This window comes from Lissotriton helveticus, chromosome 1_1, assembly GCF_964261635.1.
Source record: "Lissotriton helveticus chromosome 1_1, aLisHel1.1, whole genome shotgun sequence".
NCBI lineage: Eukaryota > Metazoa > Chordata > Amphibia > Caudata > Salamandridae > Lissotriton > Lissotriton helveticus.
The window spans coordinates 1,255,535,599-1,255,563,157 of record NC_136057.1 but is presented as its reverse complement, the minus strand read 5'-3'; the positions used below and the strand labels follow the sequence as shown (position 1 = coordinate 1,255,563,157).

The window sequence follows — 27,559 nt, the reverse complement described above, 5'->3', positions numbered from 1 at the left end:
TCCTCTTAGGGTGTGTGTCATTAGATAAAGGTAATGGCCAGGTATGTTCCAGAATGTCCAATTCACGCTCTAGTCTTTTTCCTCTAATGACTATTCTGGGATCTTGAATGTTTACAAGTGGTTTTATTCCTTTGAGACTATTGGTGTGAAGGGATTTCGTTTCAATGCCAAATGGTTTTTGGGGCAGCTGCACTCCAGAGTGACAGTGTTGTCTGATAGGTGTACACCGGGTCTGGTCGACTTGGAAAGACAACGAGCGAAGGTGAATTGTAACCCTTACATTAACTCTCCCCACCATCTTTTCACTTTGACCTGAAAGACAATTTGTCTGTACTTAAAGAAATGCACTTTCTTTCTTCTTTCCGTTCGACATTAAATATGTTCTCAATTTAAGAGAGATTTTTTGTTTACCCTCGAGTCTGAGTTTTATGGTTGTCAAAGCGTGTCTCTGTCTGAGGCAATAACTTTGATTTTTCTCACACAGACATGTCCTTGCGGACTTGGCCAAAGGCTCAATTTAAGTTTGAACAATTGATTCTACAATGTTAGATTTGGGGAAATGTTCTCCACGTGTTTTCTTTGCCCCTGACTCAACCCGTACTCGTCAAATGTAAACCCAAATCAAACAAGTGCTGCACCAAAGACACACGGTTACCTGAATATGATCTCTACGTCACAGTGCAGTGATTCCTATGTTGTCCCCTTCTAATTTTTAGTACCAAATGCAAAAAGAACAAATGATGGACAGAATGCAGAACAATGTCATACATTCACCCCAGTACAGAGACTGGGCCTAAATCCATTGTTTTTTTGCTCACCATGCCATTCCAGTTTGGACTCAGCCATATGCAAATCAGTCTTGACCCTTCGCCCAATGGGAACAGTCCAGCCCGAGCTGCCAGGCCAGGTCCGCCCTGGACTGGAAACATGCATCCTAGGACAGGTTTCAGGCTTTCAGCCCTCCTCAGCCAGGATAGCTTGACTCCAGTGGCATGGAGCGCATGGGACACACGTCTGAGCATACCCGTCCCACTCAGGGTGACAAATGCAAAAGGAACAATTAATGGACAGAATGCAGAACAATGTCATACATTCACCCCAGTACAGAGAACTGGGCCTAAATCCATCGTTCTTTTGCTCACCATGCCTTTCCAGTTTGGACCCAGCCATATGCAAATCAGTCTTGACCCTGCGTCTTTCTTTATGACACCGAGAACTGATCCAAGTACATCTGGGCACTTGCTAATGGAATTGCTGGCCGGGGGCGCAATACTACCCTCATGGAAGAAAGCTGAGGTTATCCTGGTATTTGTAAAGGGCAATCGCTCGCTCCCATCTAACTACAGGCCCATTAGCATGATCGATGGTGCTCAAAAGGTCTTCTCCCGTGCACTTCTCACGAAGATCACGGCTTGGATGTAGGAGACTAACATTATATCCCCGTTCCAAGCATAGTTTTTCGATTCTCATTACTGACCTGGAAAACAGTTACTATAGAAAGGGGTAGTCTCTACATAGCATTCATCAACTTGAAGTCGGCTTTCGATCTCATCTCCGGCACAAACTATGGCATGTCCTGAAGGAGCTGGGTCTCCCTTCCCCGATCCTCGCACTAGTCATTCGCCTTCATGAGGACAATTTCGGAATGCTCCGCTGGGGGGGATCAAGGGCAGCGGACAGACCCGAATAGTGTTGACAGGGGGGTCAGTCAAGAGACAAGGTACAGCCATTCATTTCACTCTCGGAAGAGGCTATACTTTGTAGCAAGTTGAATTTTAGAACGGTGAAGCCTTTTGAGACATTTGACATTTGCTTGCCGTGTTGTGAGAGTAGGTTGAGGATTTTGTGGACGTTTTGGATTTTCAGTGAAAAATGCAGTGCTACCTTATCATAGGGTGTGGTTGAAAGCCAGTGTCAGAGCAGATTTAAGGATATGGATTTCATTTCTCAAAGAATTAAATGGTGTTACAATGAGGTTGAGGGAGCAAGACTGGCTCTGGCAGGTGCAAAACTTTTCTGATGCTTTGTGTGCCAATGGTTTTGGTTTATTTTGGGAGGGACATTGGGTGGCAGAAAAATGGCTGGCTCATGGTTGCTACAGAAGAACAAGTTACTTACCTTCGGAAACGATATATCTGTAAGAAACATTAGTTAGTGATAGATTCCTTACCTTAGAATTACCTCCAGGCTTCAGACTGGATCCGGAAAGTTTTTGTCAGCATTACCCCTGCATGTCGGAAGGTGGCGTCGTACGGCTCCGCGTCCGTCGTTGGTGTTGTGGTTGCCAAGATGACGTTTAGGCAGCTACTTAGATGCCGCCCTCGAGTGCTGATGTCAGTTCTCTAGATGACTTTCCGCACCAGGAACGCAGAGCCATGCAAGATAATGGCCACTGGTGCATTGAAACTAGGGCCCTGAAAGGGATAACCTTAACCCTAGAAATCAGTTCACATAACGGGGATATGGGTGGGGCGGTAAGGAATCTATCACTAACTTTTGTTTCTTACAGATATTTCTTTACCGAAGGTAAGTAACTTGTTCATCTGAAAGAAACATGTAGTGAAAGAGTCCTTATCTTAGGATAGATACCTCAGCAATACCAACCCGATGGTGGGTCTGCGAACCAAGATCACACCAGAAAGTCCCGGAGAACAGAACGGCCAAAGAAGCCGTCTCTCCGGACTTGGCTGTCCAGGCAAAAATGATTAGTAAAAGTGTGCAACGAGGCCCACGTAGCTGCCTGAAAGATGTCTTGTAATGGGACAACACGTTTGAATGCCGTAGTGGTAGCCGTCGCCCACCGGAGGCTCCTTTTCAGCCAAAGTATAGTAGGCTTTAATACACAAGACAACCCATCTGGAGATAGTCCTCTTGTGTACAGCGCCAAAGTAGCTAACAAAGAGCTGGACATAAACACCCGGAACTGTTGTGTGCGATTCAGGTAAAATGAGAGCGCACGTTTCGGGTCCAGATGGTGGAGCCTCTCTTCCTCTCTGGAAGGAGGCGGAAAGTGGGGAAAGTGATGGTCTGCCCAATGTGAAAGGCAGTGACAACCTTTGTCAGAAAGGATGGACGTGTTCTGAGCACAACCTTGTCCGGATGAAGTGACAGAAAAGGAGGTTTACAAGAAAGAGCCTGGAGCGCTCACTCACTCAACTGGCAGAGGTGATGGCAACCAGGAAAGCAGTTTTCAAGGTTAACAGCCGAAGAGGACAGTTGTGAAGAGGCTCAAAGGGAGTGCATGTTAAATATGTGAGAACCAGGTTCAAGTCCCACTGAGGCATCACAAAGGGAAAAGATAAGTAATGCCTTTGAGGAATCTATTTACAACAGGGGACTTGAAAAGAGAGGGCTGATCAGGGAGCCTGAGAAAGGCTGAAATAGCAGAAAGATAGCTCTTGATAGTGCCCAGAGCAGAGCCCTATTGGGCCAAAGAAAGAAGGAACAATAGTAGTTCTGAAAGAGGGGCAGAAAGGGTATTGACAGCCTTTGCTGTGCACCATGCCACAAATGTGTTCCACCTGCAGGCGTATACCAACTTAGTGGAGAGACGCCTGGCTGCCAGAATGACATCACAGACTTCAGGAGGCCATTCAAAAGGAATCAACTGCCGCTGCACAATCTCCACGCAAAGAGGTGGAGACTGGACAGGTTCGGGTGGAGGACTGTCCCCTGCTGCTGTGACAGAAGATCCTCCCGAAGAGGCAGTCGGATTGGAGGATTGATGGTCATACTGAGTAGCTGGGGATACCAAACTCTTCGTGCCCAGTTCGGAGCCACAAGATTGACTTGGGCCCGGTTTCGCCGGTTCTTCTTCAGCACTCTGGGCAGAAGTGGTATAGACAGAAAGGCGTACAACAGACCACAACTCCACTTGCAACGAAAAGCGTCACCCAGCGAGTGACGCCTTGGAAATTCCAACGCGCAGAACAGCTGACATTGCACGTTCCTTTCGGTGGCTAATAGATCTAACCAAGGCTCTCCCCACTGTCGAAATAGATCTTGCACCACATCCGAGTGAAGACGCCAGTCATGATCCATCATGCACCTGCGGCTGAGTTCATGTGCCCTGGCGTTCAGTGAACATGCCAAGTGTTGAACCACCATGGAAATGCCCTGATATCCCAGCCATGTCCAGAGGCGCAGAGCCTCCTGACATAGGGTCCACAACCCCACCCCGCCCTGTTTGTTGCAGTACCACATGGCGGTGGTGTTGTCTGTGAACACCTGCACTTCTCTCCCCTTGACAGAGGGAAGGAATGCCTTCAGTGCAAGTCAGATCTCCCAAGCTCCAGAAGGTTGATATGGAGCCTGGACTCCGCTGGAGACCAGAGGCCTCTGATCTCCGCCTCTCCCATGCGGCCCCCATCCCAGGAGGGACGCATCTGTCACCACTGTGAGCTCCAGTTGGGGAAGGGAGAGGGATCTGCCATTGACCCAATGCCGATTTGTGAGCCACCACTGCAGCTGTTATGCAGTGCCCTCAGAGATCTGGACGTAATCGGACAGGTTACCCTGATGCTGCGCCCACTGGAACTTCAGGTCCTACTGCAGAGCCCGCGTATGCCGTCTGGCATGAGTGACCAGCAGGATGCAGGAGGCCACGAGGCCCAGAAGCCTCAGGGTCATCCTGACCAAAACCCTGGATAGAGACTGAAAGATCAGAATAGTAGCCCGAATATCCTGGACTCGCTGTTCGGGAGGATAGGCCTGAAAGTGCATTATATCCAGAACCGCTCCAATGAAGAGGAGCTTCTGAGAGGGAATCAGGTGCAACTTTGGCACATTGATGGAGAACCCCAACAAATGCAGGAGGTCGGTCGTAGTCTGGAGGTGGGAGATGACTGTCTGGGGCGAGCCTGCCTTCAACAGCCAGTCGTCGAGATAGAGGAAGACTGGTACCCCTGATCTGCGCAAATGAGCTGTGACCACCGCCATCACTTTGGTGAACACTTGAGGGGTGCTGGTAAGGCCAAAGAGGAGCACAGTAAACTGAAAGTGCTTTTAACCTACCGTGAACTGTAGGTAACGCCTGCGTGCCGGCAGGACGGGAATGTAGAAATAGGCATCCTGCAGGTCCAACGCTACCATCCAGTGTCCAGAGGTGAGGGCAGACAAGACCTGAGCCAGAGTTAGCATCTTGAACTTCTCCTTCAGGAGCAAGCGATTGGCGTCCCTGAGGTCAAAGATAGAACGCAGGCCCTTGTCCTTCTTGGGCACCAGAAAGTAGTGTGAATAATAACCACGTCCTACTTCTGGCGCAGGAACGTGCTCGATGGCCCCCTTGGCCAACAGGGCTGCATCTTCCTGTTGAAGAAGGGCCAAGTGATCCCCCGACATGCAGTGGTGCTGGGGTGGCATGGCTAGAGGGGTAGTCTCGAAGGGGAGGGAGGAGCCCCTTCGGACTATTTGTAAAACCCACCTGTCCAAAGTAATGGTGCACTAGTGGGGGTGGTGATGGTGGATCCTGCCGCCCACTGGCATTTTATGGGCCTGAAAGACCAGATTAGGAAGGTTTGGAGGCAGTGGTGGCCGGTTTGGAGGCAGTGGTGGCCGGGGTGGAGGCGGACTGACCCGCCCGCTGTCCCCCTGACCTGCCTCAGCTGGTTCCACGTCTGCGGCCACGCTGAGACTGTTGCTGCGCAGGCCTGTGGCCTTGAAGTGAACGTGCCGGGCGCCCCTTCCGTGGCCATGAAAGGAGTCAAAAGCAGACAGCAGAGGAGGGCGCGTGGCGTAAATGCCCAATGACTTCGCCGCAGCCCGCCAGTCATTAAAGCACTCCAACGCACTGTCTGCCTTGTTGCCAAAAAGTCGAACGCCATCCAAGGGCATGTCCATCAAGGTGTTCTGGACATCCCCAGAGAAACCAGTAGTCCTCAGCCAGGTGTTGCGATGTAGGGCCACTGTCATGGAAATCGCCCTGCCCAGCGAGTCAGCGGTTTCAAGGCCACAACAAATCGTGAACTTTGCTGCGTTTCACCCTTCAGCAATAGGTTTGAGAGCACTGTCTGGGCCTCCTCCTGACACTGAGGCAGCACTTGCACCACTGTATTCCACACAGAGTGGGAATAACAGCCCAAGAGGCATGCGGTGTTCACAGACTGCAGCCCTGAACTGGCAGAAGAACATTTTTCTTACCAAACTGTTCCAGTTTTTGGATTCCCTGTCCGGGGGTGCGGAAAGGAAGGCGCTTGGGGACGCAGGGGCTTGGACAACCAAGCTCTCAGGGGTGGAGTGTTGGGAAAGGAAAATGCGGTCACGCGGAGCCGGGCGATGTCGTCGGGCCACATAACTATCCACAGGAGCCCATGAGTTGGGCTTGGACCAGGTGCCCAAAAAAAGTCAGAAAGTGCATCATTAAAAGGCAGCAGTGGCTCCACAGAGGTAGCTGCTGGCTGAACCACTTCTATCAGGAGGTTAGTCCTGATGGCCACTGTAGGGAGTTGGAGGTGGAGAGCCTCAGCCGCCCTACGCAACCTCCGTCCATCATCCCCTTTTGTATCGCTACGCAACACCACAGCGTAACTCACACCCTCCCCCGTACCCACGGTAGGAGTAGATAGCATGTTAAGGTCAGGAGAGGTGTTAAGTCCACTGGCATCCCCCAATTCCTCTGCCCAGTCCTGGTCAAACTCACACTGAGCTGTGATAGTGTCCTCAGACCCCTCCCAGTCCTCCCCTTCCTCGGAAGGCTGATTAAAAGGCCGAAAATAAGGATGTTGAGATAGGGGTTTAAAGATCCCATCTGCATCGGAATCAGAGTCGAGTGACGCCTTTCCGGTGCCGTGTCCACATCAGGGGGGACAACGTCGTCTGGGGCCACAGGTGGCGTCAGAAGTGGTGCTGGTGGGGTTGACGTCGGTGGAGGTGTCACGAGGTCAACCGGCGTTGACCGAGATCCAGACCTGGATCCTTGGGGACCCTGCGACGCCGGAGCCAACAGCAATGTCACAGCCGCTGACAATGCAGAGCGAGGACCCCCAGTCGGGCCCGAAGGCGCGCCGGCGGGGCGGGCGGCCCAAAGAGGCGGGACACGGCTGACAGAAAATCCTGCAGCTGGGCTGGAGTCGCCGACGGAGGGCGAGTAGGCCATAGGTGACTGCATAGGCTCCGCCGGAGCTGCGGAGGTGGTACCACCCGCACCCTCAGCTGTGTTGTGCGATGGGCGAGGGGAAATCGGAGAGCGATGGCGTTTCTTCAACTTCTTCTTGATGGTTTGCCTTACCTGACCCAGAGTGCAAAGACTTCGATCCCAAAGAACAATGGTGGTGGCTCTGTGACTGGTCCCTCGACCTCCCACGCGACCTGGACCTACTGCTGGACTTCAAGCAACTTTCGGGACCGCTCCCACAAAGACTTCGGCGCCATGGCCCGCCAGTTGGGGCACGACGTGGGGTTGTGGTCGCGCCCCAGGCAGTAGAGACACACTTGGTGCGGGTCCTCACCGACATCATATGATGACAGTCCCTGCAGGACTTGAAAACGGGCATCCCTACGGCGCCAGAAGTCAATCAACTTGAAAAACAGAGACAAAAAGGCCTTGAAAAACTCAGTCAAAAAATTACTGGGGGTACCGCTCTCTCCGGATCTGCGCTTGCTGGTGCGGAAAAAGAAAGTACTGATGTCAGCGCACGTCGGCGGCGTCTAAGTAGCTGTCGCAAAGTCATCCTGGCGATCACGACGCCAACGACGGACGTGGAGCCGCACAACACCACCTTCCAACGTGCAGGGGTACTGCTGACGAAAACTTTCTGGATTCAGTCTGACACCTGGGGGTTATTCTAAGGTAAGGAATCTATCACTACGTGCTTTTTTCAGATACTCAGTATTGCCTTCTTGGAGTCGTTTCCCCGGGTAGTGGCGCAGGTAATGTTTTTGGCCAACAGGGGGGCGCTTTTTTATTTCGACAAACAGATGGTGGTAAACCTTGTGAATTTACAAAAGACTTGTAATAAGAAGGTTTGTGTTTTTTTCAGATACTGAGCATTGCCTTCTTGGAGTTGTTTGCCCTCGGAGTGGAGCAGGTAATGTTTTTGGCCAACACAGGGCGTTTTTTTATTTCGACAATCAGATGGTGGTGAGCCTTGTGAATTTACAAAAGAATTGTAATAAGAAGGTTTTTGAAGTTGTTGGGGATTTTCCTGCTGTACAGTTTAAATTTGAAGTTTCATATTTTGTTCAAAGCAATACATGTCCTAGGTGGTGTTAATAATATAGCAGATGTGCTATCTTGTTCATAGTAGCAGAGGTTCCACAGGCTTGCGCCGAAAGCACACCAGGTAAAGACAGATACCTCAGGATTCATGGTCGCTGGGAGACTTAGAATTCTGGACTTAATCGAGAAATCAGTTATTGTATCAAACCGCAGGACTTACAAACAAGTTTTGTTTGAACTTTTGCAGTCTGGTTCACACAGGAGGGAGGAAGGCCCTTTGTTTGTATTAATGAGGAGAGATGATGCGGTGCATTTTATTATGCAGCAGATTGAGTTGGTCTTTCGGCAGTGACAATATCGGGTAGGATGGCAGGAATTTTTATTTATGGTAAGTGATTCTGGGGCTATGATCCAATGGAGGGTGAGGTTTGCAGAAGGAATTTTATCTGGTTGGGCTTGGGACAGAGGGGCTCATGATTCAGAGAGACTTATATACGGTAAGTTGCTTTGTGACATTTTAAGTCAACTGGATAAGGTTTGTTTCTTGCATGAGAGGTAGCTCTGTTTTCTTAATGCATGGTATGGCTTTTTGATGGGGCATTTCGTAATTCAGAATTGATTGCTTTGAAACGAAGATCTGGGTTGTTACATTGGAAGGTGGCTGAAGAGGAGATCAGGATTTGGTTGATGCATTCTACGACAGACCAGTTGGGAAGGGGTCTAGAGGTGACCTTAAGGAGGAGTTCTACCATCCCCACTTGCCTATTGGGTTGCTGGTTTGCTTTGGAAAGGTTTTTGGGTGTTGCTTTAGGTCCAGGTTTTGTTCATGAAGATAGGTCTAGGCTAACATAATTCCAAGTCCTGGCTGTCTTACTGAAAGCTTTGGGTCAACTGGGTTATTTGGGACATATTCTTTTAAGATTGGGGCGGCTACAGCGGCAAAGCCGAGAGGCCTAACATAAGATAGGGTAATGAACTTGGGTCTTTGGAAATCTAACTGTTACAAGCGTTATGTGCATCCAGGTTTTGGTTTGAGTTAAATTCATTGTATGGTTGAAAGGTTCTAACTAAATGTTTACTCGTTGCGGGGCTTAACAGCAGCATATCCACGATTTAGATTCAGGGACATTCTTTCGTATGCTGGGCAGCAAAGCAGGCAGAGTAAATGATTTTTGGCTGACAGCTTGGTTTAGATAGAGCAAGGGTCATGGATGGGTGGAGGGGGAAGAGTAGTATGACATGGGGAGAGCTTTTAGGAACACTATTGCTAAGGCTGTCTGGGAGATACTGTCTAGATCTTTTAGCCATCCATCTGGAAAAAAAAAACTTGTTTCTCTGTTAGGTATTGGCTTATTGAAGGCAATGAAGTTGGACTTAGAAATAATAAAGAATTGTTCGGCAGGAACATATATTCTCTGGACGAAATTAGTTCCAAGGAGATTTTGGAGAGGTACTCCGAAGCCAGAAGCTATGCTGAAGCAGAGGAAGAAAGTGACTAGGGAAATGAGAGGTTTCTGTGCTCTTATAGGAATTTTCGTTTTGAAGCACTTGGAGATTGTTGAAAAGGGCATTTCCCTTTTTAAGCAGGATTGTGTACACTCATCAGTTATGGGTAACAAGTTTTATATCTCGGAGGTTTGGTTTTTCAGTTAGGGAAGGGTTAAGGGCTGCCTTTTTGGCCATCATCACACCCAGGGGCAAGTCTTATTAGGCGTAATTCATCCCCCCCCCCGCACCCAATTTTTTATTACGTTTTGATTGTTTCTCATTCATTCATTTATAAATGAAATGAAATGAAATACCAGCTTTTGTAAAGCGAACAGCTATCTCTGGAGAGGTGTCCTGGTGCTGGGACCCATCGGGAAGATTAAGCGAGCTATTGCCCAGAGTCACATTGTGCTGGGCTAACCTGGCGCCGGCGTTGGGGATCGTACCGCGAACCCCGTGGTCGAAAGTCAGGAACCCTGGCCACTGCGCCACACCTCTTCCACTGAATGGATGGAGTTATGAGGGGAGTAGAGGGGAGGTGAGATCAGTAAGACCTCTGTTTTGAATGCATTAAATCTGAGATGCTGATGCGGAATGCAACACTGCAAGTCTTTGAGGATCTGCAACGGAGAGGTGAAATCCTCTGTCAGAATAGGCATACAAGTTCAGCTGAGTATCAGCAACATAAAAATGAGTACAGGTGTAGGAGAATTTCGGAGTATAATATAAGGGTTCCAATTAAGGGTTATATGATGGAAAGAATCTTACTAACTGCTTGTTTAAGCAGGGGCATAACACAGGCCCCAGCAGCCCCCACGTTGTGGGGGGAGGGGCCCCGCCCTCCAGGGGCCCCCTCATTCTCAGCGGAGCCTCAAGCCTAAATGATGTGCACATGGTCTCATTATTAAAATGGCGGTGTGCGCACGCATTCATCTTCTTCATAATTAATTATGCACACGTCCGGGCCCCGGCCTCTTAATAATGAATCAAATTTGGTGTGCAGGCTGCAGGCCCGGGCCTCGCTGCCTCGGCCGGCAGGGCAGAGCTTCTGGGCTCTTCATTGAATTAAATGTTGGGTTGGGACTGGTGCAGGGCGCGCAGTTGTCTCCACTTCTGCGCAGTCTTCAGGGTGGGGCTGGTGTCCAATGCCATTGTCATGCGCATTGCGCTGTGCAAATAAAAGTGCGCATGACTTGTGAGGTGATTCTAAACCTGTATAATCAATCATGTATTGTGCTTTGGATTACTATATTCAACAGTGTTTGAACTAAAATAGTCTCCAACTTCACCCCTTATAAGGTCTACCTCACTGATCTGATGCAAAGAGAAGACACTGCCCATTCATCTCCCTTCCCTTCCATTAGCTCTGGAATATGTTTTCAAAGTCTGCTCCTCTCTTGATGTGCTGTACTACAAAGGCAGCCTCCTCATTGTCATGAGGCACACAGAACCATATTTATTCCTCATTCCTTAATCTGCCCTCCCCCTACGCCATAAACTTGTTACTGCTTGCCTTTCAATACTGATGAACTGCATCCTTAGACTGCCTTATGTCCCCTAGAAACTCACTGCTGCAGCACCCATCTTAAAAAAGTAAGAGATGGCCACTGGACTGCACACAAGCTACATCCATGTTTTTGTTTTATTTGCTAACTCACACCGAAAGTCAGATCACATGGTGGAAGAAAATGGTATTGAAGCAGATGCACTGTTTGTCTATGATCACTTGATGTACAAAGGGCATGCCGTGTAGCTTTGCCTTTGTCTTTTTATGTTCGCCTGATTTATAAAAAAATACTTATTGTGACATTGTAGACCAATATACAGCTAATGAAACACTGGTCGAGAAATGTATGCTGATTATCCTCTCCCTTTGAGTAAACTTCGAGACTTTGCAACAGACAGATCTTGGATTCTGGCTATTGACATCACATTGATTGAGTAAGAAGGGAGAATTTGTAGCATAGTTCCATGAATGAAAGATTTTTTGACTACACCCATTCTCCAGAGAAGTAAAATGAGAATCATCTTTGCTGAGAAAGACGTGGTGGCCATCTTACAGGGCCTAGATTTCTGGGTGGTAGGGCAAAGTGGTAAGTGGTGGGCTGAGCCGCCGGAGGGCGCCTCAAGTTTCGTTACGCCACTGTGTTTAAAAGGGGCTAGGTTTGAGAGAAAGAGTTGGATGGCAATTTTTATTTACTTTTAGAACCATCTGAGAACGTTATCCCCGTCTGATTTTCCCAAAATGTAAGGTGAGTATATGATTTATTGTTAAACTGTTAAATTGGAGGGGATGACATCTGAGCTCTCTGAAGACATATTTCATGACAACGGCCTCTTAAGTTGTGACATGTACTTAAAAATCATTTGAGCCACTATGTGGATGTTATAACATATGTGTGTGAAAATATGACTTACCAGGTAATTTTCCATGAATAGCTAACTCATCAAACTCATTTGGGAACTTTAAACCTTCAGCTATACGACAGCCATTTGATAAAATGTCATACAGGAGCAAGCCAAAGGAATATACATCAGCCTGCTGATTATATATTACATTTCCTCTGGCAACCTCTGGTGCACGAAATCCTGAAAGCAAATCAATATACAGTCTGTTCAACACATGTTGACACGAACATCAAAAAGCATTTGGGTGGGCCTAACATTAGGGCTAAATTTAGTTCATAATACAACCATACATGTTTGTCTAGCTTTTGCTATGCATTTGACCTACATGAGTTTTAACCCATTGCCGGCTACATACACCCAACATAGAGGACTGTACATTGGGCTTTGAGTGTACTTTAATAACAACTACTGCAGAGCACCTTCTTAAACCCAAACCACATGCATTTACAAAATATTGCAATCACACATCAACTTGTGGCAGTGCTATTACTGTGCAGAGTAGTAAGTGATTTAATTGAAATTATTATAGAGCACAAGATATGAAAATGGACAACATTTAAAAAAAATAATTCTATTATAAAGGATGACCACGGAATTTTAAAAGGTACACATAAAACCTTTAAAACATTTCTAAAAAGAAGAGTATTTATAGATTTTCTAAAAAGGAAATGACAAAAGAAATTAAAATATTTTGGGGTCACAGAACACATGCTTTAAACCATTTGGCAAAACAGATCGGTTTTGCCTATGCTACCAGTTGTCCTTTTTTCACACTTTTCCAACCCCATTTCCCCTCAGATGTTTGGCAGCCATCTTGTAATGCAGTTTCCAAAAGCATCAGTAACTCTATAGCAGGATGGTCAGGAGTTGGAATATTTCAGTAGAAACCATGCATTGTTTGCTCTGAGAAATTTAGAATCAGATAATGCAAGCTTATGTATACAGGCTTGCTTGCGACTCACTGTAACAAGCATTAGAAATGCAATAGGTTTCGAATTTTTGGTGAGTTAGGGCTATTGGCATAGCTCAACGGCTACCTGACAGATATTGCCACATTGCAGGTGCCGGATGATATTGATAGCCTACAAAATAAAAAGGCAGATCAGGATGACCAGGAGGAACCCGGGACGCACTGGGATGGCCAACGCAAGCAACCAATGAGTGAAATCGCCTGGGTGGGACCCAAGTACACAAAAATAGGAGAATCAGAACCAATCCTCCAATAAAAACCTTGTATTTCTAAATGGTACAAAAACTAACAAATGGCAATTCATTGGCATGCCAAAAGTCGGTAGAGGAGATAACAGGTCTTGCAGACTGTGCATGCGCTCCCTAGGCTCTACCTAAAAAGGTACAATTTTCAAGAACTTGTAACAAGCCTGTGAGAGACTTGCTATAATGCCATCAACCTTGCATGATATTCAAAAACATATATGTGCATAGTGGAATCATATTTAAAGGTGGATCTCAATAAACTCTATAGTTCGTTCTACCATTTGTAGTACACAAAGTTGGAAAACAGTTAGGAAACAGCATTTATGAAAAGCTGTACTATGTATTAAAATATTATTAGCACTATGACACTTTAACTTCAACTGTTAGGTATGGAAACCAATAAAAGTTGTTTGCACTAATAACTAGTTAAAAGCACCAGAAAGTTTTATAAAAACTTCCTGACTGGTTTCCAGCTTAGCTTAGCTTTCATTCAACTCATTTAATGTACAATCCTGAAAGCAACAATATAAAGACATCTGTAGACTAAGTTTAATTAATGTATTCTTGGTCATTGACTATTATATTCTCACCTGGTGTGCCTTCGGACGATTTGATTCCCATCCTACAACAATACTGAGCAATTCCGTAATCAGCAATCTTTGCAATTATGACAGAATTGGGATACAATGTAAACAGTAATACATTGTGTGGCTTTAAATCCCGGTATATTATCATTGCTGAATGAAGATATCTGTTGCGAGAAATAAATAAATGGCAATTATTATTTTGCAATCAATAAGGTCAAAACACAAAATATGTGCAAATGAAAATGTAATGTGTGAAATTCTGACTCTCCTTACTTTATGGTCACTACAACATCCGTTAAAATAGAAATGCTTCTGTTGGTGAACATGGCTGTGGATGTTTTAATATGGGCAAATAGCCAGAGGAACCTGGGGACAGATGCCCTAAGTCTAGGTCCCAAAAAAGGATTTTTTTGCACACAGACTCATTTTTTACCTACGTTTCACTTTGCAATGTGAATAGTACTGCAGAGTACTGATGTACTTTTCAGTCACATTACAAAATACACATTTGCAGAAGGTCACAAAAAACTCTTACTGCATAAATACGTATGAAACTGGAGGTATTTTTTTGAGCCACTGCAAATGTAGGAATGGAAACATGCAGGACACAGCTCTCCACCCCTTTGTTCCCACTCCCTTGATGTGAGTTGTTTTAAATGCAGCAAAACCAATAAGATGATGGATGGCGTGCTGACATTTTTCAACCACTCACCCCCAGTCAAGAGATCGTGGTTTAAACCATCGTTCTTTTGCTCACTATGCCACCTCAGTTTGGACTCAGCCATATGCAAGTTAGTTTTGACCCTGCTTCTCACAGGAACAGTACAACCTTAACTGCCAGTCCAGGTCCTCCCTGGACTGGAAACAGCATCCTGGGACCGATGTTGGGGTATCACCCCTCATCAGTCAGGTTAGCTTGAATCCAGTGGCACAGCAAGCAAGGGACCAACGTCTGGACATATCCTTGGCCACTTACGGTGAACATAGCAAACAGAACTTTCAAGGGTGGAATAAATCCATTTCTTTAGGAATAAGCAGGGAGCATGCACCAAAAAGTTCTTGGTGTTGAAATGAGGGGTTTCTCCATGCAGAAACATATTTGTATCATGGAGAAAAAAATACCTTACAAATACATTTGCATGCAAAAATGCACATTTACATATTGGCTCCTGCAAAAACAACAAGTAATTAGCATGGGAAAGGATAAGCATTTCTGTGTGAGCAAGGAACTGTAGAATAATATTGGTGTAGGTTAAAGGTCAGGTCACAGTAGCACTGTGTAGCCAGACCTAAAGAACAAGTTACTTACCTTCGGTAACGATGTATCTGGTAGAGACATAGTCTAGCCGTAGATTCCTTAACTTAGAATATCCCCAGGCTCAGACTGTATCCGGAAGATTTTGCGTAGCAGCACCACAGCGCGCCGGGGGCGGCGCTGTATGGCTCCACCCTGACGTCGTCCAAGGACGTGACATCAGCGGAGCCATATATGCCCTCCCCGGCGCGCCAACATCAGTTTTCGTCAGAACGCGAAGCCACCACCAAAAACTGTGAAAATATGGGAACAGTGTGCAGAAAAAGAAAAAAACAAGATATGGTGAAAAACATCACCATCGAAGGATAGTGCTAGGCACCGTACATTTTAAACTGAGGGAAAGAAAAGAACAGAGCACCTCTCAGGGAGGGACCCCCGCAATTGTTAAGTCCAAAACCTCCCTCGGAGGCAAAAGAAGACGCAGAGCATAGGCAGGATTCAAACCCTTGGCCGGTGAGAGCCTGTGCCACCAGAGGCAAAAGACGTACCATTGAGCAATAGCTCCTTGGTGAACCATCACGGCAGCCAGCAGAAAGGCTGCAACCACAAAATATGACCGTGAAGGACAACCAGTCCAGAACCCAGGAGTAAGAACAAACTACCATAAGGCGTCACCCAAAAGGAGACGTCAGATCTGAATAAGGTACCTACCGTATGTAGCATTATCAGAGACTGCAACCGCTAGAGTGCAAGGAGGGAAGAGACCTCAAGCGGTTGAAGAAGACACAAAGGAAGGACGGGGGCGGTAGAAGAATTTAGACTCACTTCGGACAACCCAGGGTAAGGGTTGTAAAGGACACATGGCATATGAGCATACCGTCCAATGTGAAGGATGGGTAGAGCAGAGCCACTAAACAGAACGTAGCCTCGTGAGTCAGAGTGAGGAGAAGACGACACCTCGCAGAGGAATAAAGCCACCCAAAGGGAGGCGAAGGCAAGAAGCCCAACCTGAAAAGGTTGTCACAGGAGGGGGGGGGGGCGGGCGGGCGTTAAGGAATCTGCGGCTACACTATGTCTCTACCAGATACATCGTAACCGAAGGTAAGTAACTTGTTCATCTGATAGAGACGTCTAACCGCAGATTCCTTAACTTAGAATAGATACCAAAGCCATAACCCTAGAAGAGGCGGGACTGCGACTGAACCCCACTAAGGTGCAGAGAGAACCTAGTCGTCAAAAACATGACCAAAGAGTGTCGCCGCCCAAGTGTGAAACACAGTGGGGACAGGACTGTTCACTACAGGGCCTCCCGCATAAGGCAATATTCCCCGCAGGCTCAGAGGGGGCCTCTAAGCAATGGCGCATGTCCCAAGCGGTTCTCCCCATGGGTGGGGCTGGGGTGATGAAAGGCTCGGGTCCCGAGGAGCCGGCGGGCGTAGGCCCCAAATCCCATCAACTCACCGGGTCAGCCTCGGGGGCAAACACAGTCCTCACCACAGCGCCGGCCGCCGCCTGCCCAGGGGGCCTGGACCGGGGGGGTGGGGGGGGCAGACTCACTTCTGGCTTCTTCCGCTCCAGCCAATCAGTGCGCGCCTCTCGCGGGGACGCGACCAATGACGCAGCCGGCGCCCCTGTTGCCGGGCATCGCCTCCCCTTGGATTAGGGGGCCGCAGCAGCGTCCCTGGTCTCATCGCTTCCTCTACTCCTCAGCGCCCGGGCTGCAGCGGTGATTGGGGCTCTCAGCGCTACTTCGGGCACAGCGCTCAGGTGGAAGGCACATGCAGGTCCTGGGCACATGCAGCGCCCCAGCAAGCAGCAGGCGGCAACCTCGGGGTATAGCGCTTGGAGGACACCGCGCCAGCAAGAGGCCAGCAGGTTCTGTCAGTCTAGCGCTATTAGCAGGTGACAAGTTCTATTAATATATAGCGCTTAGGGAGCCCAGCACTAGCCGCAGGAGGGGGCCAGTTCTGGCAAAGTGGTTCTCGGTTGACACAGGGCTTTACCTGGAAGTTCCCTGTAGCGACAGCAATCACAGGTCCTTCAGAGCTTAGCATCACAACACTTTCCAGACTCAGTGCTGGTAGTGGATGGCAGGTCTTAGTTACAGTTTCTTGGGGGAAATGGTAGGGGGTTGAGTTGGCAGGCACGAGAGGCAGGATGGTTCCCTGGGGCACACTGGAGTTGGTCTCCTGGGTTTCCCCTTCACTGGGCAAGGTCAGCAGGCTGGCAGAGCCCCTAAGCTATCTTGGGTACAGCAGGCCCTAAGCTCAGTCAGACTCAGTAGTGTAGGTTCCCCCCTAGGCCCAACCGCCTATTCTCCGGCAGAGGTTCCCTCAGGTCCAGCAGTGCCCCAACTGACTAGTTAGGTTTCCCTCCTTCCCTTTCCTCAGCAGAGGTTCCCCCAATTCAGGTGACCCTCCTCAAAGGCGATACAAAAGGGGATGATCGACGGAGCGCTTGAGCAAATCAAACACTCACCCCCAGTCAACTGATCTGGGTTTAATCCATCACCATTCCTTAGCTCACTCCGCCACCCCAGTTCAGACATGGCCATATGCAAATCAGTCTGACCCTGTGCCTCATGGGAACAGTCCAGCCCGAACTGCCAAAGCCATATCTTCCCTGGACCGGAAACAAGCATCCTGGGACCGGTTTCTGGCATGTCAGCCATCAGCCAGGCTAGCTTGAATCCAGTGGCAAAGTGAGCAAGGGACTCACGTCTGAGCATACCCTGCCAACTTAACAGGTCCTTCAGCGCTTAGGATCATAGCGCTTTCCAGCCTCAGCGCTGGTAGTGGATGGCAGGTCTTAGTTACAGTTTCTTGGGTGAAAGAGTAGGGGGTTGAGTTGGCAGGCACAAGAGGCAGATGGTTCCCTGGGTCACACTGGAGTTGGTTTCCCGGGTTTCCCCTTCACTGTGCAAGGTCAGCAGGCTGGCAGAGCCCCTCAGCTATCTTGGTTACAGCAGGGCCTAAGCTCAGTCAGACTCAGTAGTGTAGGTTCCCTCCTGAGCCCAACCGCCTATTCTCTGGCAGAGGTTCCCCTAGGTCCAGTGGTGCCCCAACTGACTAATTGGGTTTCCCTCCTTTCCTTTCCTCGGCAGAGGTTCCCCCAGGTCAGGTGACCCTCCTCAAAGGCGGCAACTTATAACTCCTCCCTGGGCTGGATGGTTCCAGGGGCTTCTACCATGTCTGTCTATGTGACGAAAAGGCGGGACAGCAAGGATACAGTAACAGGATGTCCCAGCCTGATCCTAACTACTGGTGCGTGTATGTTCAATGGCCACTCCGCAGTAGCATGGGCCTATGGCTGCCATATTATTAGGAGAGAGCACCTGCACCTCAGCACTGTTTGGCAGAGGTAAGGTGCCCAGAGGTGTAGGTCCAACAAAAAGATGGTGGCAAAAATGAGGCGAAAAGGAGAAAAAAATGGGGTAAGACCACCCTAGGGCTGACGGGTCTAACACGCGTCCCCCCCCCCCCCCAGTCAAAAGTGGGGAGAGCTACCCAACCTCTTGGGAGTTCTCATCACTAAGGCGGAAGAACCGAGAGAGACCGTTAGCGTTGGTGTGGTCTACTCTGGTTCGATGTTTCACCCTAAAGTCCATACCCTAGAGGGAAATGGACCACCTCAACAATTTGGGGTTTTCGCCTCTCATCTGCATGAGCCAGCGAAGGGGTCGGTGGTCAGTCTGAATAAGGAAGTGAGAGCCAAAGAGGTATGGCCTCAGCTTCTTCAGGGCCCAAACCACGGCTAAGGTTTCACGTTCAATAGTACCCCACCGCTGTTCCCAGGGGGAGTATCCTTTGAGAAATAAAAGCCACTGGCAGGTCTTGGCCTTCCTCATTAAGTTGAGAGAGCACAGCTCCAATGCCATGCTCAGAGGCGTCTGTCTGCACGATTAATTATTTGTCGGAGTCCTAAGCACCGGAGCAGTGCACATCGCATGCTTGAGGGTGTCAAAAGCTTCTTGACATGCAGCTGTCCAATGACTTTGCGAGGTTGCTTCTTTGATGTCAGTTCAGTCACGGGGGCCACGATGGTTCCATAGCCCTTGACAAACCGGCGGTAGTAACCCGTGAGGCCGAGAAAAGCCCGGACCTCCGTATGGGTTTTGGGGGGCTCCCAGGCCAAGATGGTCTCGATTTTGGCCTGGAGGGGTTGCACCTTACTCCCGTTCACCAGGTGTCCCAGGTAGACGACAGATCCCTGTCTAATCTGGCACTTGCCGGCCTTGATGGTTAGGCCTGCCCGCTGTAGAGCCTGCAGTACCTCCTGGAGATGCTCCTGTGGTCCCCCTAGCTGCTGCTGACGACAGCTATGTCATTCAGGTGGGCAGCCGAGAAGGCCTCTAGGTAAGAGAGTACCTGGTTGACCAACCGCTGGAATGTGGCTGGAGCATTTATCAGCCCAAAGGGCATCACTCGAAATTGGAAGTGGCCCTTGGGGGTGGAGAATGCAGTCTTCTCCTTCGCTCCATCTGCCATGGCAATCTGCCAATATCCTGACGTCAAGTCAATTGTACTCGACTACCGAGCTGCTCCCAGTCGGTCAATGAGCTCATCCACCCGAGGGATCGAGTGAGCATCCGTCTTGGTCACGGAGTTCATACCACGGTAGTCCACACAGAAGCGAAGTTCTGGTGTGGTGCCTGTTGGGGCCGCTTTCGGCACCAACACCATAGGACTAGCCCAAGGGCTGCTGGAATGCTCAATCACTCCCAGCTCCAACATCTTGGCAACCTCACTCTGGATACTGGTTTTGACTTTGTCCGACAGCCGGTAAGACTGGATTTTTATGGGTGGGCTGTCCCCTGTGTCGACATCATGGGTACACAGGTGCGTGATCCCAGGAGTGAGGGAGAACAACGAGGAGTACTGCTCCAAAACCTGGCGGCAGTCCCTCTGCTGCTCAAGGGTCAAGGATGGGGAGAGGACCACTCCCTGCACTGATCCATCCTTCTCTTGGGCTGCCAGAAGGTCTGGAAGAGGCTCGCTCTCCTCCTCTTCGCTCCCACCTGTCACCATAAGGAGAGTAAGCTCTGATTGCTCATGGTGCGGCTTCAGGCGGTTGACGTGGAACACCCTGTGGGGTTGTTAGGGGGGCTTGAGGTCTACTACGTAAGTGGTCTGGCCTCTTTTCTCCAAAATTTCATATGGTCCATTCCATCAGTCCTGGAGGGCGCTAAGCTCTCCGGGCTCCATGACCCACACCTTCTGTCCAGCATCCAACTCCACCGTCCGAGCATTCCGGTCGTACCACTCCTTCATGATGACTTGACTGGCCTCCAGATTGTCTGAGGCTTCCTTCCACAGCTTGGCTATCTGGCTGCGGAATGCCAGCATGTAGCTGACCACATCACGGGGAAGCTTCTTGGAAGACTTCTCCCACCCCTCCTTCACATCCTGTGGGGGCTGGGGTCCTTTTGCGACACTGGGAATCCCCCTTGTAGTGTCCAACCTCCCCGCACTCGTAGCACCGGGCAGTTATTTATTTATTTATTTATTTATTGACATTTATAAAGCGCAACATATACCCGAAGGTGTCTTGGCGCTGATTAATTTGCAAGCTACAGATGATACTTAGCTTAACTGCTCTAACCCGGTGCCCCATGAAATGAAACTTATTTGGTAAACAGCCATGTTTTCAGTTTTTTGCGAAATTGGAGCAAAGTGGGACATGTTCTTATGTCCTGAGGCAGGGTGTTCCAGAGTTTGGAAGCTGCTACCACAAAACGACGATCTCCCCAGGCGACTGTCTTGGTGCGAGGAACCGTCAATTGGTTACTGTTGGAGGATCGAAGAAGACGAGATGGTTGATATGGACACAGCTGGTCTGTTAAGAAATGCGGGCCTTGCCTATTTAGAGCCTTATAAACTATACACTGTGATTTGAATCTGATTCTGTTCTGAATCGTCAACCAGTGGAGTTTTGTAATTGCGTCTGATATAGGTGCCAACTTTGGAATACCAAAGAGCAGGCGGGCTGCCGCATTTTGTATCGTCTGCATTTTTTTTATGACTCTGACTGGGGTATTTAGGAAGAGCCCATTACAATAGTCCAATGATGTGAGGACCAGAGAACTCACCAGTGTTTTAATGGCAGTCGTTGGGAGGTAGGGCCTTATTTTCCGAATCATGCAAAGTTTGTAGTGGGCTGTAGAAGCCACTTTATTGGCATGATCCATGAAATTTAGACGGTCGTCAAAAATAACTCCCAGATTTCTTACTTTAGTCACTGGTTTAGGAGGGGCACCAAACGTTTGGGGCCACCAAGAGAAGGGCCAGTCCGCTGACAGTTGTCCAAAAATCATAACCTCAGTTTTTTCTGAGTTGAGTCTCAGACAGTTCACCACCATCCACTCTCCTATCTCTATCAGTCCATTTTGGAAGCGTTGGGCGACCTCCCCTCCGTCACCTCTTATGGCCATAACCAGTTGTGTGTCATCCGCGTAGGAGGTTAGGCTCATCCCATGTGCCTTGATGACATTGGCAAGGTCCGACACATAGATATTAAACAGTGTCGGACTCAGGGATGAGCCTTGAGGTACCCCACACGGCTGAGTCAACTTGGCAGATTGGTAGGGTCCAAGAGTGACGGCCTGAGTTCTATCTAGAAGAAAGGAGGCGAGGAGATCTCTTGCCGTGGAGGAGATGCCCATCTTTTCGACACGGTCGACCAATATACTGTGGTCGACCGTGTCGAAAGCCGCCGAGAGGTCCAACAATACCAAGACTGCTGTCCCGCCCTGATCTCTTATTGATCTGACATCATCAGCTGCTTTAATGAGGGCAGTCTCGGTCCCATGGTATTTCCGAAAACCGAACTGAGTGTCATCTAGCAGTCTGTGTGTCTCGATATACTCGGATAATTGTATATTCATGGCCTTTTCCACCACTTTGGCTATGAAAGGAAGACTGGCTATTGGCCGGTAGTTTTTTAACTCGGTCTTATCCGCGCCAGGTTTCTATAAGAGTGGTTTGAGCAATGTAGTTTTTAAGTTATGGGGGTATATCCCTGAATGCAAAATGGAATTGCATACTTGCGTCAAAACCGGTATAATTGATTCCATCACTGGTAAAAGAGCCGACAGTGGGCAAGGATCCAACATGGATCCAGTTTTAACTGTCGAAACAATGTTTGATATGTCATCTTCAGTTAGTGGAATGAAGCCAGTGAAAGATGGTACTGACAGGGATTTTAGGACCGCCGGAATAACCGAGGTGGCCTTTATAAGAGTGGTTTTAGCTGTGAAGGCTTGATAGATGTCATCGACCTTTGATAAGAAAAAATTGGCCAGAGCGTCGCACATGTCTTGGGAAGGGGGTGGGGTCAGGTCAGGGGTGTTGCCTGAAAGAGATTTAGTGATGTCATATAGTTTTTTGCTGGAGTTCTTTGCCTGCTCAATTTGAGTCTGGTAAAAAGATTTTTTCGCCTTTATAATCATGGTTTTGTATACCGCCAGTGAGTCTTTATATCGCGTCTTGCTCACTGGGTTGTAAGTCTTTCTCCATTGTCTTTCCCAATGTCTATTCTGTTGTTTTTGTTGTTTTAGTTCGTCAGTATACCACGGTGCAGTTGGGGTAGATCTATTCTTAGATATTGAAAAGATTCATAGCATGTCCCAACCAGTCCTGGAATAGTTGTGTGGCCATATTTGAGTCAGACGTGATTAGAGGGCGAGTACTGTCCAGCTGGTTTTTTAGGTCTGACTGATTAATATTGTGCCATGCTTTAAAAGAAACTGGCCCAGGGGGAGTGATGACCTTTGCCGGGATTTTATTTATAGCCAAGGTACAGAAAACCGCGTAGTGATCTGTCCATGGCATAGGTAAAATATCCGATACCTGGAGCCCCTGGACACTGGAAAAAATGCCGTCTAAAATGTGTCCTGCTCGATGAGTGGCTGATGTAACCAATTGTTGGAGCCCCAGGGTTTCCATATCAGAGATGAGGGCCTGTGTCTCTTTATGGTTATTATCGTCTAAGTGAAAATTCATGTCACCTAACACTGTGATAGAATCCTCTAAGGCCAGAGATTCTAAAATGGTACTCAAGCTGGTTAAGAAGCCTGTCTTGGCTCCTGGGGGGCTATATAAAAGTAGCCCCTTGAAATTGAAATGCGGGCTGAGTTTAATTACAAACATCAAAGCCTCACATGAGGTATCCGGTGTTTGAGTAACTATGACCTCAAACTTTTCTCTAGCTATAATGGCAATCCCGCCACCTTTCTTTCTGGGTCTATCTTGTCTATAGGCTTTGTAACCACTAGGTGTTGCAATGACTATGTCCGGGTCAGACGAGTCGTCTGTCCATGTCTCCGTAATGAAGAGTATGTCTAGCTGAAAATCCGTTATTAGATCGGCGATTTCCTGGCTATGTTTACATAGGGATCGTGCGTTGATAAGGGCCATAGCAACATTCTTAACTTTAATGTATGGCTTTGTGCGATTCCTCTTACAATTATTTGATGTTGTGAACTGGCAATGTGGGCAACACCTTTCAGCTTTAATTACCGTGTTGCTCAAATCGAATATGCTACAAGCCTGTTAGACCGGCGGTCTGAGATTGCGCAAAGCGGCATCTGAGTAAACCCTGTGGAGAACCTTAGGGCTAGGGACAGGGGTCGTGGCCCTCGGCCCGGTCCGGGCGCGGACGGGCGCAGACGGGCGCAGACGGGCGCAGACGGGCTTGCCTTTGGCGCGCCACCGGCGCGCCCGCTGCGCCCGCCCGCTGCGCGGACGGGATGATCCAATGGCTTTATTCATGGTTGGGCAGAGGAGGGTGGGAGGGTTCAAGCAACTACAGCGCTGACCTTCCCTCTCCAAGATGGCGACTGCGGAGGGTCAGGTGAGGTCAGGGCGCCTGAATGCAGCGCGCTGTGCCGGGCAGCTAAGCGTGGAACCTCGAGGCGAAGCAAATCTCACCCGCGAGGTAACATTAATTTAAAAAACACCATTAAAATATTATACAGTCTTTAAAATGCACGTAGTTCTTAAATCAAAAACGTGCTGTGGCTTCAAGAAATGTGGCAAGGTAGAGTAAGATTCCCCCGGCTTTCCGCCTCAAGGGAGAAAACAAAGCAAATTACTCGCGCACAATTCTATCCTGCCTTAAATATCCTGGGAGGGCGGGAGGGTTCGAGCAACTACAGCGCTGACCTTCCCTCTCCAAGATGGCGACTGCGGAGGGTCAGGTGAGGTCAGGGCACCTGAATGCAGCGCGCTGTGCCGGGCAGCTAAGCGTGGAACCTCGAGGCGAAGCAAATCTCACCCGCGAGGTAACATTAATTTAAAAAACACCATTAAAATATAATACAGTCTTTAAAATGCACGTAGTTCTTAAATCAAAAATGTGCTGTGGCTTCAAGAAATGTGGCAAGGTAGAGTAAGATTCCCCCGGCTTTCCGCCTCAAGGGAGAAAACAAACCTAATTACTCGCGCACAATTCTATCCTGCCTTAAATATCCTGGGAGGGCGGGAGGGTTCGAGCAACTACAGCGCTGACCTTCCCTCTCCAAGATGGCGACTGCGGAGGGTCAGGTGAGGTCAGGGCGCCTGAATGCAGCGCGCTGTGCCGGGCAGCTAAGCGTGGAACCTCGAGGCGAAGCAAATCTCACCGCGAGGTAACATTAATTTAAAAAACACCATTAAAATATTATACAGTCTTTAAAATGCACGTAGTTCCTAAATCAAAAACGTGCTGTGGCTTCAAGAAATGTGGCAAGGTAGAGTAAGATTCCCCCGGCTTTCCGCCTCAAGGGAGAAAACAAAGCAAATTACTCGCGCACAATTCTATCCTGCCTTAAATATCCTGGGAGGGCGGGAGGGTTCGAGCAACTACAGCGCTGACCTTCCCTCTCCAAGATGGCGACTGAGGAGGGTCAGGTGAGGTCAGGGCGCCTGAATGCAGCGCGCTGTGCCGGGCAGCTAAGCGTGGAACCTCGAGGCGAAGCAAATCTCACCCGCGAGGTAACATTAATTTAAAAAACACCATTAAAATATTATACAGTCTTTAAAATGCACGTAGTTCTTAAATCAAAAACGTGCTGTGGCTTCAAGAAATGTGGCAAGGTAGAGTAAGATTCCCCCGGCTTTCCGCCTCAAGGGAGAAAACAAAGCAAATTCTGGGCTGCTGACTCTTGTCAGGGTAAGTTGGTTTCTGGAATCCAGATTGGAATGGGGAACCTACCCCTATCCCATGCGGTCTATTTTGGGGGCCTTTAAAGTACTCCTTTTTATCTCCCCCCTCTCTCTTCTGGGGAAAACCCTGTCCACCTTTCGGGGGGTCTCCCCCGGGTCCCTTGTGGGACACCAGAGTGCTGACCCAGGTATCCGCCTCCTCTGCAAGCTCCCGAGAATCGGTCAGCTTGCGGTCCACCAGGTGTTGGCACAGCTCTGGAAAACACTTTTCAAGAAGGTGCAACCTTAAAAACAGAATTTACAGCCCTTCATAGTCACTCACTTCAATGCCACGCACCCACCCCTCTAATGCCTTACGAGCATAATCAAAAAAATCCACCAAGTTCTGTGTGGGGAGCTTATGGCTGTAGCGGAATTTCTGGCAAAACTTCTCTGGAGTTTGGACAAACTTTTAAAGTAGCGCCTCCTTCATGACAGAGTAATTGTCTGATCTATTTTGTCTATAGTCAAGAGTGTGTCCCTTACCAACGGAGGTATGTACCGATACAGGCTACCCCCCCAGTAACTCTCGGGCACCCCATGGGCTACCAAAGACACCTCATACGCTGCTAACCACTTATCAATGTCATCCCCTACACTAAAAACGGCCACCACCTCCTTGGGTAGGTAAAACTTAGGCTCTTGTGGAGCCTCAGCGTGTACGCTACCACCATTCATGTTGCCTTGCGCCCCTGTCTGCAATGCTCGGAGCTCCAATTCCTTCAGGCTAAGCTCGTTCATAAGCTTCCTCTCCTCCATAGCTAGCCTCTTCTCTTCTTGCTCCTTCTCCATTTTAGCAAGCTCTAGCCTCAATTGCCTCTCCTCCCTCCTGTCCTCGTACTCCTCCTCAGACGCACTCCTCGCCTGACACACTACTGCCTGCCCTGGAACGTCTTCCTGCAAAACACATTCTCACTGGGGTCTACGTGCAGTAGGTCTAGCTCTCCTGGAGCACCTGGCTCCCCCTGTTCCTCATCTACTCTCCCTCCCGGGTGGGCCAATACCCATGCCCTCAAGGCTTTCTGAAGCTCCTCTCTCTTGGCGCCTCGCTTAACGGACACCCCCATCCCCTGACAGAACTCCCTCAGCTGCATCACCGTATACATTTCTAGGTTGGCCAGCTCGAACTCCATCCTGACAGGTGGGGCCCCAGACAACTTAAGGGAAAATCACTAGGACGTAGGCAACAGGTTTACAGAGGAGCCTGTACAATTAATCAGGCTTGTGTTACAATAGGTGTCCAGTTGCGGCGCACACTGAATCACTGGAGGGTACTGCACAACTACAAGTCCTTATCCCACCGCTGAACACCAATGTTAGAACCGGGGTCATCGATTCCAACACAGTAGCTTGGCGTGGGGCAGGAAGGCACCCGAAGGCAATGTGTTAAGCAGTGGTGTAGCACACACTCACACGGACGCAGTGAAGCACACGCACTAAAGAGACACCACAACAGGTTTATGGGCAAGAACAAGTATCTTTAACTATTTCTTGTTAGGGTAGGTAACGCAAGGTACTCACTTTGAACAGGGTAACCAGTTCTCATAACATTAGATCAATGCAGGTAACACTTCTTAGGCACTTGTTCCTTAAAGATAACACTTCCTGGGCACATGTTCTCTGGAGGTCACATCTCTTATGCACATGGCTAGTGTATGTAACATTTCTTGGGCATAAATTTAATCCAGGTAACAATTCTCATATTCAAGGACAACATAGACAACATTCCTTAGGTACAAATCAATTAAAGTCAACACTTCCTATGCAGGTGCACTCTAACAATAGCAGTCCCTAAGCAAAGGTTAATTCAGGGTACACATTCATGAGATGCACCACTTGGTATGCAGGTATTCAACATCAGTGACATCTCCTATACTTGGGGATAATATAGACAAAATGTCTCAGGCAGATAAGATGCCTTAGGCAGAGATTCCCTTCAGGCAATTAATTACTCTTGGGCACCTATTCAGTACCAGTAATCAGCCTTACGTCGATGTTCACTACAGGGCCTCCCGCTTAAGGCAATATTCCGTGCAGGCTCAGAGGGGGCCTCTCAGCAAGGGCGCATGTCCCAGGCGTTTCTCCCCGTGGGTGTGGCTGGGGTGATGAAAGGCTCTGGTCCTAGACCGGGGTAGCCGGACTCACTTCCACCTTCCCCGGTCCAGGTCCTGAGTGTAAGGAGGGGGCGTCAGTGTAGATCATGGCTCCCGCTCTCCTCAGAGCCGGTCACCGCGATGTTCGCGCGGCCTCCGAGTCTTCTGGCTGCCTT

The 27,559-nt window shown here is 48.8% G+C and overlaps 1 protein-coding gene across 2 annotated transcripts in view; it reads right to left on the bottom strand.

Moving 5' to 3' along the window:
* The window catches only part of LRRK2 (leucine rich repeat kinase 2), a 2,266,429-nt gene that overhangs the window by 631,047 nt on the left and 1,607,823 nt on the right, over positions 1-27,559 (bottom strand). For both annotated transcript variants that reach the window (XM_078680082.1, XM_078680090.1), the window contains 2 exons: positions 13,858-14,018; positions 12,062-12,232 (listed from right to left, as the gene is read on the bottom strand). In XM_078680082.1, the coding sequence (XP_078536208.1) occupies positions 12,062-12,232; positions 13,858-14,018 (332 nt within the window). The remainder of the gene's footprint in view (positions 1-12,061; positions 12,233-13,857; positions 14,019-27,559) is intronic.